This window comes from Kryptolebias marmoratus, linkage group LG8, assembly GCF_001649575.2.
Source record: "Kryptolebias marmoratus isolate JLee-2015 linkage group LG8, ASM164957v2, whole genome shotgun sequence".
NCBI classification, from domain to species: Eukaryota; Metazoa; Chordata; class Actinopteri; order Cyprinodontiformes; family Rivulidae; genus Kryptolebias; species Kryptolebias marmoratus.
In genome coordinates, this window is record NC_051437.1 from 10783467 (window position 1) to 10796193 (window position 12727).

At 43.2% G+C, this 12727-nt stretch overlaps 1 protein-coding gene across 12 annotated transcripts in view; it reads left to right on the forward strand.

Annotated features, from left to right (window-relative positions):
• LOC108232044 (ankyrin repeat and SAM domain-containing protein 1A) overlaps positions 1–12727 on the forward strand; it is a 66687-nt gene that overhangs the window by 35219 nt on the left and 18741 nt on the right. For 5 of the 12 annotated variants that reach the window (XM_037976906.1, XM_037976902.1, XM_037976903.1 and 2 more), the window contains 3 exons: positions 483–970; positions 9578–9634; positions 11575–11632. In XM_037976906.1, the coding sequence (XP_037832834.1) occupies positions 483–970; positions 9578–9634; positions 11575–11632 (603 nt within the window). The remainder of the gene's footprint in view (positions 1–482; positions 971–9577; positions 9635–11574; positions 11633–12727) is intronic. The other 7 variants (XM_037976910.1, XM_037976909.1, XM_037976907.1 and 4 more) reach the window with 2 other exon arrangements.

The window sequence follows — 12727 nt, forward strand, 5'->3', positions numbered from 1 at the left end:
CCACAGAGATATTTTCAGAGATCTGTAGTGAATTCTACTAAAAGTGTGCGTTCAACGTTAGCGTAAAACTTTATTTCTAAAACTTTGGGGAAATGTTGATGTGTCATTTTGGGAAACTGACCTGAGAGCTGAACAGCCCTGTGAGTTGAAGCTGCTCACGTCGATGACTTGCTTCAACTCCCTGCGAGGGAAAAAAACGCACACAGATAGTTGTCAGACGGCTGCAAGCTGGGTTTGGAATTCACTCATTTCTCCTTCCAACAAACGCCCTTTTCTCGCTGTGCTCTCTCCTTCTTCTTCTCTTCGTCACTCTCTGTAGGAAACAATTGCAGATCTGTTTCAGGGTGTGTGGGTGGTTTCTTATTAGCCTCGCTCTAAGGATCTGCCCTTCAGATGGAAGTCCACTCTCCAGCCTACTCGAGCTGCATTCTTCCCCTGCTGACTTTGTCCATTCCTTTTCCGTTTCCTTTTTTCTCCCACAGATAACTCCCAGCTCAGCCAGGACCAGGGAGCAGGCGTCCCGGAGCAGTTCACCGGCCTCCTGCACGGATCCTCTCCCGTCATCGACTGCAGGGAGGACGCCTTCAGGCTCCCTGGCGTTCCGCCTCCCAACCAGGGCCAGCAAGAAGCAAGGAAATCCACCAAAGCGAAAAAGGAAGTACCGGCGGCTTCGCCGCCACCTAACCGTCCCAGCATGGCCGCCATCCTGACAGACTGCGACCCAAAAGCAATTTACGCCACGGTGAACAAGGAGCCCAGGGACTTGGGGGCAGGAGCCGGGGTTAGGATGCGCCCTCCCGGAGACCTGAAGCTGGCACGCAGCCTCTCCAAGTCTGACTCCGACTTGCTCGTGTCGCCTCCTGGTGAGGAGGAAGGGGGACTGGGCAACCGCAGTGAGTCAGTTTCCAACTGTAGCACCAGCAAGAAGAGGCTGGAAAAATCTCCATCTTTCACCTCGGAATGGGACGAGGTAAGCAGTCAACTCTTACATCGTTTCAGATGGAAAACTGTCATTTTTCAGGCTTGTTCTGAGTTCTGCACTGTAATCATGGATAGGGTTTGTACCCAAATACAAATGTATAATGTCTCGTTTCTACAGCTGGTTTTATTGGCATAAAGTCTTTAATCCCTTTAACGTTTGTACTTCACAATGAAGAACAAAGTCCAGATAGTGTTCTTGAATTGAAAGCAAACTTGAACATCAGCTGCAAAGAGCTCTGCTGACTGCAGCCAGATTCCTCACAGGCTGTTTTATTCTTCTGTCAACTCAAAGCCACCTGTTGTCCTGAAGGGAGGGGGGTAAAAAATGTCTTAGTGCTTCTACATGGTAAATGCATTCAAATGAATACAGCTCGCCTTATATGAAATGTATTTTTGGTGCTTTTGTTGTACCAAAAACTTGCTTTGGCTCCATTCTTTTTGTCTGCTTTTATGTTCTCAGTTTTGGCTTATGTTTGTTACCTCGATGGATATTCCAAACTAAAAGTATCCCTCATACATTTAGCATTTTAATGCTTTGTCTGGACGCGGTTAAAGAGCTAAATAGAGCCCCGCTGTGAAAGGAGATTAGAGAAGACAAGAAGATGGGGATGAAATGAAGGAGAAGAATAAGACGTAAGACGTGGATTTGAAACTTGAGACTCGGGGAGAGAATGCCGAAGCTGCAGCTCTCTGTTCAGCTCTTCCCTTCTTTGCTCACAGAGGCATGGACGGGAGTTTTTGTAGAGATGTGGAGCTCAGAATATAAAAAGAACACAACAAAAACACACATTATTGTTCAAACCAGAACAGGATTGTGCCGTTTTTTTTTACCAAGTTTTCAGGATTGCAAGTCAACTTTTCACAACAAATAATTAGATGGATACAGAGTCATGCCAGCATAAGTTGAAGACAGGTTTTCTTTTTTTTTATGTCCTTTAGTTTTCCTCCAACAACCGGCTAATTGTTCGCAGAATTCAACACGCTCTATAAGCCTCAGTTTCAGCTGTCCACTCGTGTGCCAATACTTTCCTTCGAGGCACCTCTGCAAGAACTGTACTGCCACCCTGGAGACATACCCTGCCCGTCGTATTTAATGTCCCCCAACCACGTTGAGCCAGAACCTGGACTCAGCCAGAACTGGGGCTTTTTGTCTCTCAGGCGATCAGATCGTATTGCTGCCTCGTGTTTCTTTACAATCAGAAGAACCGCAGCGAGCCGAGAGAGCAGCGGATCGATATCACGGCTGCTCTGGGCTGAGTTTGTATACAGCTTGGCAGAGTTTGATATACGACGTATGGTAGCCACAGATGGAATAATTTGTTGCTGGTGTGTTGCACGTCGAGCCCCTTACATTCAGTTCAGCGCGCGGTTATTTATTGTTGCAGTGTTTTGCATCGGCATGTGCTGTTTATTTTCCCCTCCTCTGGACGTCACGTATAAATAGCTCATTCAGTCATCACTTCTGCAGAGAGTGCGAGCTTAATATTTGTCTGTCATAAATTACCAGATGGCGTGCCGCTGTAGCTGCGGTCCCCTGCAGACTGAAAGATGTTGATAGCGGTGTCGGGCCAGCCGCAGTGCAGGAGAAGCCTGTCGCTGCGGAGGAGGCATTAGAGGTGCATTTATGCACGACGGCAGTTTGACCCGATGTTTGCGCTGTCTGGAAATACTCCCGTCAACACTTCCAGCTTTAGTTGGCTCTCGCGTGGACGTTGGCCAGCACGGGCCCGTTTATAGGAAACGCTTCTCCGGTCTGCAGGCGAGTCATAAAACTTTGTCAGGACTCGGTCTCGTTGCGCCATCAGGGTAACCTTGTCTTAGAGGATTTTATTCGTGCGAGGACTCGAGAACACTTTGCACAATCTTTTTTTCGGCGCAAGCAACATTAGAGTTCAGTCTACAAAGAAGAATCAGAAAGGGACTTTCTAAAAGGACCTCTAGTGTTGCTTTTGAGACAGTTTATTTAGTAAACCAACCCTTTTTTTTCCTAAAAGTTTCCCGATTCGGTGTCACATCTAGCAATGAAGTTGAGAATACTCAGAGAAACTATTTTCTATTTTTTTCCGTAGTTTCTTTAAAGATGGGAGGGAGGGGAATATGAACAACTAGATTCGTCCTTCTCTGGAGTGAATGTCAGGTTTGTCCTTTCTGGGCTACCATAGAAACATGGCGCAACATAAAATGCTTGTGTGGAAAAGGACTTTTGCTGCAATTTTAAGCAAGTTGGGACTTTGAGTAAAATGTAAAGACAAACAGAATGCAGTGATTTGCAAATCTTATAAACCCATATTTTATTCACATTGGAACATAGTTTAAAAATGTGATGTTTACTAAGAAATTGTCCAATATTTTGGAAAAATAGTGGGCAATTTTGAATCTGACGGCAGCATCAAAACTGGAGCAAAAACAGGACAGGTGCAACAAAAGGCTGTAACCATAGGTGGTATAAATAAGAAAAATCTGGGGGAGCATTTCACAACTAACTACATTAATTAGCAACAGGCCAGTAAGAGGACTGGGTATGAAAAGAGCATTTTAAAGAGGCTGAAGTAAGAAGTAAAGATGGGCAGAGGTTCGCCAGTTTGGGAGAAACTGGAAAAGTTTCAGAATATTGATCCTCAGTGGAGAAATTGGAAAGACTTTGACTATTACTTAATCTACAGTTCATAACATCATAAGATTTGAAGAATCTGGAGAAATCTCTGAGCTGAAAGAACGAGGCTGAAAGTCAATATGAGATGCTTGTGATCTTCAGGCCCTCAGGTAACACTGCTTTAAAAACAGGTCTGATTCTGCTCTGGTTATCAGTACCTGGGCTCAGGAACACTTCCACAAATCATCGTCTGTAAACACAGTTTGCTGTCCCATCCGCTAATCCTGGTTGAAGCTCTATCATGCAAAAAAAGACTGTACAATGGATTAGCTGGTTTGTAATTGGCTGCACAGTATTAGGAAAACATGCGGTTAGGATGATGTTGTTGACTATTTCAATGGCATCATCTGCAATAAATCCACATTTTCACTCATCTTGTTCTGTGCTGTCAACACAACACTTGACACGTGCGTTAGCAGCTCAGCCAATCTAAACTGAGCATGAACATCAAGAGCAGCGCGAGTCCATCGTATCAACCAAAAGCATTTTTGGCATTCGGAGCATGAACGCAGGCCTGTGGAAAGTAATAGCTCAGGCTTTATTGTGGTCCAAGCAGTGATAAATTTTCAATATATTGTGCAACTCTTCTGCATTGTTATGTTGAAGCTAGAGTGAGACTGATATTGATGTTTAGGAGATTCAAACCAGATCTTTCATACTATTTCTAGTTTAGATTTTCCTTATTTTAATTGTCAGCAGAGGAGTCATTATTCAGCCATGAATTGAATAACCCAACTTAATGCACAGCATGAGATTTTTTAGGGAGCAAAGTATAACGATAGACACGGTTGCTTCACAAGGGACTGAACAGTTACAGTGAAATTTGTCAGAATATATTGACCACATCTGCAATAAGCAAATTTTAACACACCAGAGCCTAAAAGTGGAGTCAAAGCCAAACACCCAGATGGAATATGGACCCTGCACCTCACAGACCGCAGCACGTTGTGATCTAGTATGGCGAAAAGACCATTAAAAGAGATTAAAATGTGTGCTTGTATCATTTAGATGTATCTGCTCTGATGATAGGACACTGTCCAATCTAATTAAGCAGCTTCACGAGCACCACACACACACCGGAGGGATGTGACCTCTGAGAGTTTGACAGGGTTAAGGCAGCCGTGTCATTACTTGCTTAATGCAGACTGCTGCTCCTCCCAGATACCTTCTGCAGCCCGTAATAATCCCGGAGCTTTACTGTTACCTTTGTGTCAGTGCGTCTGCACCCATGAAGCAATCAGACCGAGCATGGGAAAGTGCTCTGTAATAGTAGCAGCCGCTGTCGAGGACGTGCCACAACAGACTGTATTGATTTCCTCTCGCACTAACATGATCTCCCCATGTGGCAGCAGAACGGCTCATGTTATTGGCTTCGAACCGAGAGAGAGAGAGAGAGGTTTTGTCACAAATGGAGGCCTCGTGTTAAATGTTCGATGCTAAGTGAACCACCCTGCTTTAGGTCCATCTGAACGCCTGAAAGTGTCCATAAAATCTTAACGTAAGAAGCGACTGGCAGAGAGTTCCACTCTTCGCCTTAAATTATTTATCCCCCCCACTGGAGGGCACTTTCTGCACTCTCGGTCTAAGTCGGTAACAAAATTAAATAGTTTTAGGATTAAAAAACACAGACAATGGACCCTGTAAGTTATTTTTATTGCTTTGACGCTCAGCGCTGCCGCCGAGGGAACAAATGGGTTTGTTCCCAAACTTCTTCCTTGTGTGTTTGCAGGTTGTTTTTGTTAAACTGTGCAGACTGTATTTGTGTGAAGCAGCCTGTGAGCTGCGCCAGTAGCTTTGCGTTTTCAGTTTCTTTTCTGGTAATTAAGTTTCTTTTGCCTATCAATGTAAACTGACACTCTCTATATAAAGGGCACATTGTGTGAAGGGAATTTGGGATTAAAAATAATATTAATGTGCTCCAGCCTTGACTGTTTGGAGTTTCCTGTAAAGCTTGAAAATTCACTGGAGTCCTCACGGCAGCGTCTACAGTGAGTCCTGGTGTCGCTGTCACAGCCACGTCTCCGGTCACAACTGGCTGCTCCGGAGCGCTCTGTACAGCAGGCTGCCAGTATTTAGCCAAGGGGCTGTCTGCCCACCTCCTGGTGCAACCGCCCATTCCTTCGAAACAACGTCTTTTTTTCCTTGAATGCCTGCTGCTGAGAAACAAAAAGGGCAGCCAAAAGTTAGTTTGCCCATCTGTCTGTTTGTTCGTTTGACTGTCCGTTAAGAAAGTGTCTCATGTACCACCGAATGGATGTTAATGAAACTCACAGAAAGTTATCAGTGGACGCACATCTGCAACTGATTAACTTTTGAAATCAGTGCAGTTCTGTACAGCAGCCACTGGTATTTGGCCTTAGCAGACACAAAAATGGCCATAACTCAGCCAGTTTGTACAGATATTGAGCTAAAGTTTGGTGCGGTAGTAGCTGAAAGTCATTCAAAACGCACACTTTTAGCTCTGACAGATTTGGCAATGCCTCCCAATTTCACGTGACATCACACACCAGGCTTGACCAGAATAGCGATATACTTTTTCTCTCGACATAAAATGATCTTGCTTTAACACACGGGTACGAAAGGCGTCCCCTCAGTGACTGCTCGGCCTTTTAATTGAATTGGCCTTGTTAAATATTCCAGCTCTCACACCCTCTTCCCTTTTTCTTTTCTGTATCTTGTTCTCACTCCCTCTGAGCCTCACACACCCTTGGATTCTCTGCTTCTGGTTCCGCGACAAGGACAATTTGACTTGCATGAGGTCTCGCCCTGTGCGCCTCTCCATTTAAGAAGCTCCAAGGGTGTGCATGTGTGTGCGTTTATTCGAGGGGGATGTGTTGGTGTGTAAAGCGCATGCTAATGCAGGTTGGTCCCTGAAATCAGACTGGAGATGACAATCCAGGGGGTGCATTGTGTGGGCCAGCATTCACAGAAACAGAAGCTCCACACGGCGACAGAGGCTGAGGGCCACTGTCCGCTTCCTCGCTCTACTTTTTAACTTTTCTCTTAACAGCTACGATGAAACCAGCTTTTGTGAGTATCGATTCCCTTACTGGCTCTTCCAGAGTCTAATTAATCTTGTCCAACTGCTATGAATGACGCAAATGAGAAATCAATTGATGTTTTCCAGCCTTTCTATGGCTGCTATATTTCTCCTGAAGCCTTTTTGATTGGTATGCATTGATTTAAGTTTGGTTCTTTATTAGCTGAGCAATAGAAAGAGACAAAAACTCAGGCCTCTTCCTCATGCCGTTTAATATTTTCTTAAAAAGTTCATCTACTGTCCTATTTTAAGTTCACTTTTAATTTTCTTGGCAGATTTTTTTTTTTTTTTTGCCGCCTTGTGCTGCTGCATCGTGAGTTCAGAGGTTTGGTGTAGCTTTTCTTTTCTGTGGGTTTGCTGTAAGTTTAGAAGACTTCTTGTGTTTTGGACTTGTTGGGATCAAACTATACTGCAAGTGTGTGTGTGTGTGTGTGTGTGTGTGTGTGTGTGTGTGTGTGTGAGGCCAATAGAGAGGAAGGACGTATAAGATTGACAGGTGACCTCAGACATCAGGTTGTTTAGTGTCTTCAGTCAGTGAAGAGACAGGACGTCCTGCCACACTTCACCTGAAGGACGCCATTTTCTAAAAGCGCAAACATGACATGGAGCAGCTATTTCAGGAAGACACTGGTGTCTGCTGACTGTGCTTTGTCCTGCTGTCGCACCGAGGTGTTGGCACTTTTCACCGGTGTGTTTGTGCTCCCCGTGATGCCACTTACCAGTTCGCGGTTTTCAGCCAGCCCTCGCGTCGATGCCAGCTTGCCAATTTGCGCCCGGTGTGTGTCCAAACACACACTCTCCATCTGCGGCCTTTAGTCTCTCCCCGAATGTGTCCTTTAGCTGTCCCGTCAGCGCTTCTCTTAGTTTATTTGTCCCGTTGTTCAATATTCCCAAGGCTGCTGTTAAAAGAAGAGATTTTCAGGTCCCAGTGAAGAAGCAGTAAAGTTATTGTGTTCTCCATCATCGTGGGGCGGCAGGCCTGCTGTGAGAAGCATGATAAATAGGTTCCATCACACTCGGACCATGTCTCATCTTTGCCAGCTCTTCAGCTGTTGACCCCCACCTTGTCAGTGACTTCTGCCCCCTGCTCTTTGTGTCTCCCTGTTCGTACTGAGTTCCTCCAACAATGGACCCTTCCATCTCATCCTCTCTGTATTGATTCAGTCCTGCTGCACAACCCCCCCATCTTGCTTTAATTTCTCATGACTCAGAGCGTCTTGGACCTCGAACATAAAACTGAGGGGGGTGTTTTTATTTTGTTCTTGTTGTGGATATAATTTACCTTGAGGAAAACGCTGGGTCATATCCTCTGATAGGGATATATTTGCCCACTTCTAACACTATATCACACTTGCCTTTCACGGTAGCTGCCTCTGACTCTCTTTGGATCGGCTAGTATTCCCTTTTTTCATTACATTGTGTGCAGATAAAGTTGGTTGCGTAGAGACTGTGTGTGTATGTGTGTTTCTTGATATTTTGAGCCTGGTTAAGTCAGTCCGAAACATTTATTACTTCTTTTCCACAGCTGTTGGAGGTTTTCAGAGAGCCATCTTGAGATTGTTAAGCATGAAGCAATCAGAAGAGCTTTTGTTCCGATGTTGGAAAATCTACACTGGCATGTCTTATCTTCCCAGAGGTGAAGAAGTAAACTTTCCACTAGACTTCAGAGGGTGATATAATTGTTATTGTCCTCTTTTATGCCCTGTTTCGAAAGAGTGATGCCCCTGATAGGAGCATTATCCTCTGTCCGGTGCTCACCTCAGCCACTTTATGAGAGCAGAGCCCATCCTCATTAACTCAGGAGATGTATGCGTGGGATTTGACAGAGCCCTGGTCAATGCCAGCGTTCATCTGCAGCTTTCTAATGGGCTACGATTTAATTATTTAGGTGTTAAGAGACCATCCTAAACCCAAGTTGACTATTTAAAATTCAAAATGGATAAGAGATTACCAGACCTACAATAACAGAAGATAATGTACACTCAAAATGCATCTTGTCAAATAGTTTCATATTTTTCAGCCTGACTCTGTTATTGTCTAATCTTTTCTCTTTCAACCATTTCAAATAGTGGTTTAGTGCATTGCATTTGATGTTTTTCACTATAACCTTTGTTGAGGTTTTTTTTTTTTCCAGCCACAATTCTGAAAAAGTTGGGTCTTTGTGTAAAACGTAAACAAAAACAAAAATGCAATAATCTGGAATTCATTCATATAAAGGAATTTTGAATTTGATGGCAGCAACACATGTCAAAAGTAGTTGGCGTAAGGGCAACAAAAAGCTGTACTGGTAAGTGGTATAAATAAGAAATAGTATTTTGCAAATAATCACATTTTTTGGCAATCGGTTAGAGGATAGGGTATAAAAATAGCATTTTAAAGAGATCAAATGTCTCAGAAGTAAAGATGGGCAGAGGTTCACCACTTTGTGAAAATTTGTTTCCAAAACACCGGATGGCTGTGATCTTCAGGCCTCGAGGGGCCGCTGCATCAAAAACAGGTCTGATTCTGTCCTGGACATCACTGCATGGACTCAGGAACGCTTCCACAAATCACTGTCTGTAAACACATCCACAAATGCTGGTTAAAGCTCTATCATGCAAAGAAGAAGCCAGATGTGAACGCCATCCTGGAACGCTACAGTCTTCTCTGGTCATTTCAAAATGGACTTAGTTTCAGCATTTTATATGTTTATTGTGAATAAAAGAACGGATTTACGAGATTTGCACATCATTGTTTTGTTTTATTTACATTTTACACAACGCCCCAACCTTTTTTGGATATTTGGGAGTTGTGTATAAAACAACGTGACTGCTGTGTTTTAGCCCTGCCATAAAACAAACAACAGTGTCTATGCTTTAGTCATACTGGCACAAGTCAGATCAAAACTCTAAATTCTCTTCCAGCAGACACAGATGACTTCTCCCTCCCCAAAACACCAAAGCTCTAGTTCCACTGACAGCGTAAGACGTCCACTTTCATTTGAATCCCTGCTTCTTTTTTTGGGCTTCGACTCTGTCCTCTTCTGGGGCATTCTTTGCAGAGGTATATGGGATCTTTTCAAGCTTCGTGGGTTGCTTTGAAATAGGGTAATCTTGGCAGTTCATTACTTTTTTTGATCAAGTCCAGCCACTTCAATTCATGATTAGATATCTCATTAGACAGCAGTGTTCATGAATAGATGTATCTTTTTGGTTAAATTTCTCTCTGCCCCCTCTGGGAGACGTTTTTCTTTTAATTACACACCATTTTACTATTAAACATCCCCATACTGATTGATGATGAACAAGTGTAGACTCATTGCACATTTAATTATACTAATGGGGACCTGTCTGGGGGTGCTCAGCAGCAGCCAGGACCTATGCAACAGAGGAAGGACAAAAAAAAAAGCGCCTATTCACGATATGTCCATATACTAGAAAGATTTAAAGTGACAGTACCTGACATCAGTCACAGCTTCACTGTCAGCATCTTCCTGATGGTTTTGAAAACTCAGCTGAGGGCTGTTTGAAACGGGCGCCATGTTTCTGTGCTCACACAGGAATAATAATTATGCTCCTTAGTCCACCGCTGCCTGTGTTGCAGCACTTGGAGGAAACTACCGCATTCTGTTTGAAGCCGTTAAACTGTGTGCATGTGTACGGCATGTGGATATCTGCGGCGATGCTCGGAGGCAACGCTCTACCGATGTTCAAATGGATTCAGTGGCGGTGCATGAAGTTATCGCTGGAAACACGAGTATCTGGGCTCACTCGGGTGTGGCTAATGGGCTCGCTTTTGATGCTCTCCGTGTGCTTTCCTTTAAAGAGCCTCAAACTGCTTTCAAACAATTGTTCTACACACTGAAGTACATCGTTCCTGCAGGTGACGCTTGAGTTTACCTGAATCCCATCCAGCAGTGACTACTCGAATAATAATAATTGTAATACTGTGAAGGAAAAAGAAACGCGGACAGTTGCTCATTTTTGCCACTGCTTATGTTGGCCTTCCAAATAAATGCATGCTCTCTGTGGGGGTTTCATTGTGTTTCTAATTGCTGCTGAAACGAAAAGTGCATGTTTGGTCAAGAAAGATTACTAAACAGTTTTTTTTTTTTCTTTTTAAGGGTTTGTGTTTATGTGGGAGGAAACATTGAAGGTGTTCTGTCTCTTTATGTTATTAACATGTTGGGCTAGGGGATGGATGGGTGGATGGATGGATGGATGGGTGGGTGGGTGGGTGGATGGATGGAGCACTTCTAGCTCAATGAAAACAGAATAATTTTCAAAGTTTTTGCAGGGTAACCTCAGACTTTTTCTGGCCCATTCCATGCTTCTCTCTCTCTCACTAAATTTTCCTGATGTTCCCAATAATTAATATCTAAAACTTCTATGAGGCTGAAATATTCAAAGGCTCGCCTCCAGACAGATTTTTGGTCATAAATATGAGAGTTTCCAGGAATTTATAATATTCCTTCTTAAAAGAAAATCTTCAGCTGCAGCAGCGGTGTGATGGTGCAGATTAAGAGTTGAGGTGTCCTCAGCGACCTTGATACTGGTCTTGACGCCTGTAATCAAAAGGTTTATCTAGTTTTGCTTGAAATGTTTGACCCGGTCCAGTGAGAAGTGCACAAAAAGTAAGGCCATTTTTCAATGTAGAAGGGATTTTGATCAGAGCTTTAGATCTTTGCAAGTTTTTGGGTCCTGCAAAAGCCTAAAGTTTCGATCATACACTTAATAAAATAAACTTCCCAACGTTCCTGATCTGGACTGTGAGAGTTTGGAGAGAGGGCATGGAGTGACTTCAGTGTTCAATGCAAGGGGGCTTTTCTTTTTTTGTGTGTTATTGTTGCTGAAAGTTTTAAGGTGGAAGCATGGTGGCTCTTCCAGGCGCTGATCCCTTTTCTCTTTGTTCCCGTCCTCAGATTGAGAAGATCATGACGCTGATCGGAGCTGGCATCGAATCCTCCAGAGATCAGCAAGGTAGAGTTGATCGACTGACTGTTTGTGCTGTAAAATGATAATTAGTTCAATCCAATAATTAATAATTGGTGAAAGCTTAAAGTATGAGGTCAAAGTAGTGAACTGCATAGTTTTTTTTTAAATATTAATAACTGAATCCTGATTTTGACAAATTTATCCTCCTCTGTAATAAATAACACAACTGTTGCTTTAGTAATTTTGTGTACAATGTACTGTAAGTCCTCTAGCTAGTATAGAAAACCCTAAATTTGTCTGCCTACGGTGGTAGGCGACTGTTGTAGACTACTTGGCAACTAAAAACTGAAAGGAAATAGGTCAGTTCTGAGTGTTTGCGATCAACGCCTTTTCAGCAGCCAAGTTTTTAAAAATCACAGCCTATTTTTGTGTGCATCACTTGCGAAACTGTATTCTTGGCAGTGCACATTATTTAGATGACCAAGTTGTACCTGGCATAGCTTGCTTCTAAGCCCCCATGTTTATGATTTAATCGAGTGGAGTACACTTTAGGAATGAAGATTTGGATCTTTTTTTATTATTATTTTGTTTCCATTTTTTTTTTTTTTTTTTAGATCTGGACACTTAAAGCTGTAGCCTCGATTGTTTTCTGTCTTAAGAGAGCTCCCCTGAAGGTGTCTAAATATAGCTCCAGTGACCACGAGTGACAATTTACTGCGCAATTGTTGTCAACATGTTAAAATTCCAAGCGACAAGACGCGAGGAAACTGAGAACGCTTCTAAGGTTTTGAGACATTTTGGAGACTCCCTTGCGAATGTCGTTCTCCAGCTCGTCTCCAACAGCCGCTGCTCAGGGAGATGCTAACCTTAGGCTCAAATATTTGAAATCAGCCTGTGTGAAGCATAAAGGCTGCCTTTCTTGGCTTGCTTAAACAAGATTTATGTGATTTTGTTTTGTAGTCTTCCAAGTTATGAACATTCTTTTTTTTTAAGGCTTTTTATCATCAGATGGGACTTTTATGTTTTTATCTGATCTCAAAGACAATTGATTACATTTGGTGTTCGCCTTTGAGGACTCTGTACCTGCTCTCCTGTTACCCTCCTGGCTTTTCAGAAGCCTGTCACCCTGGCTGATGGATG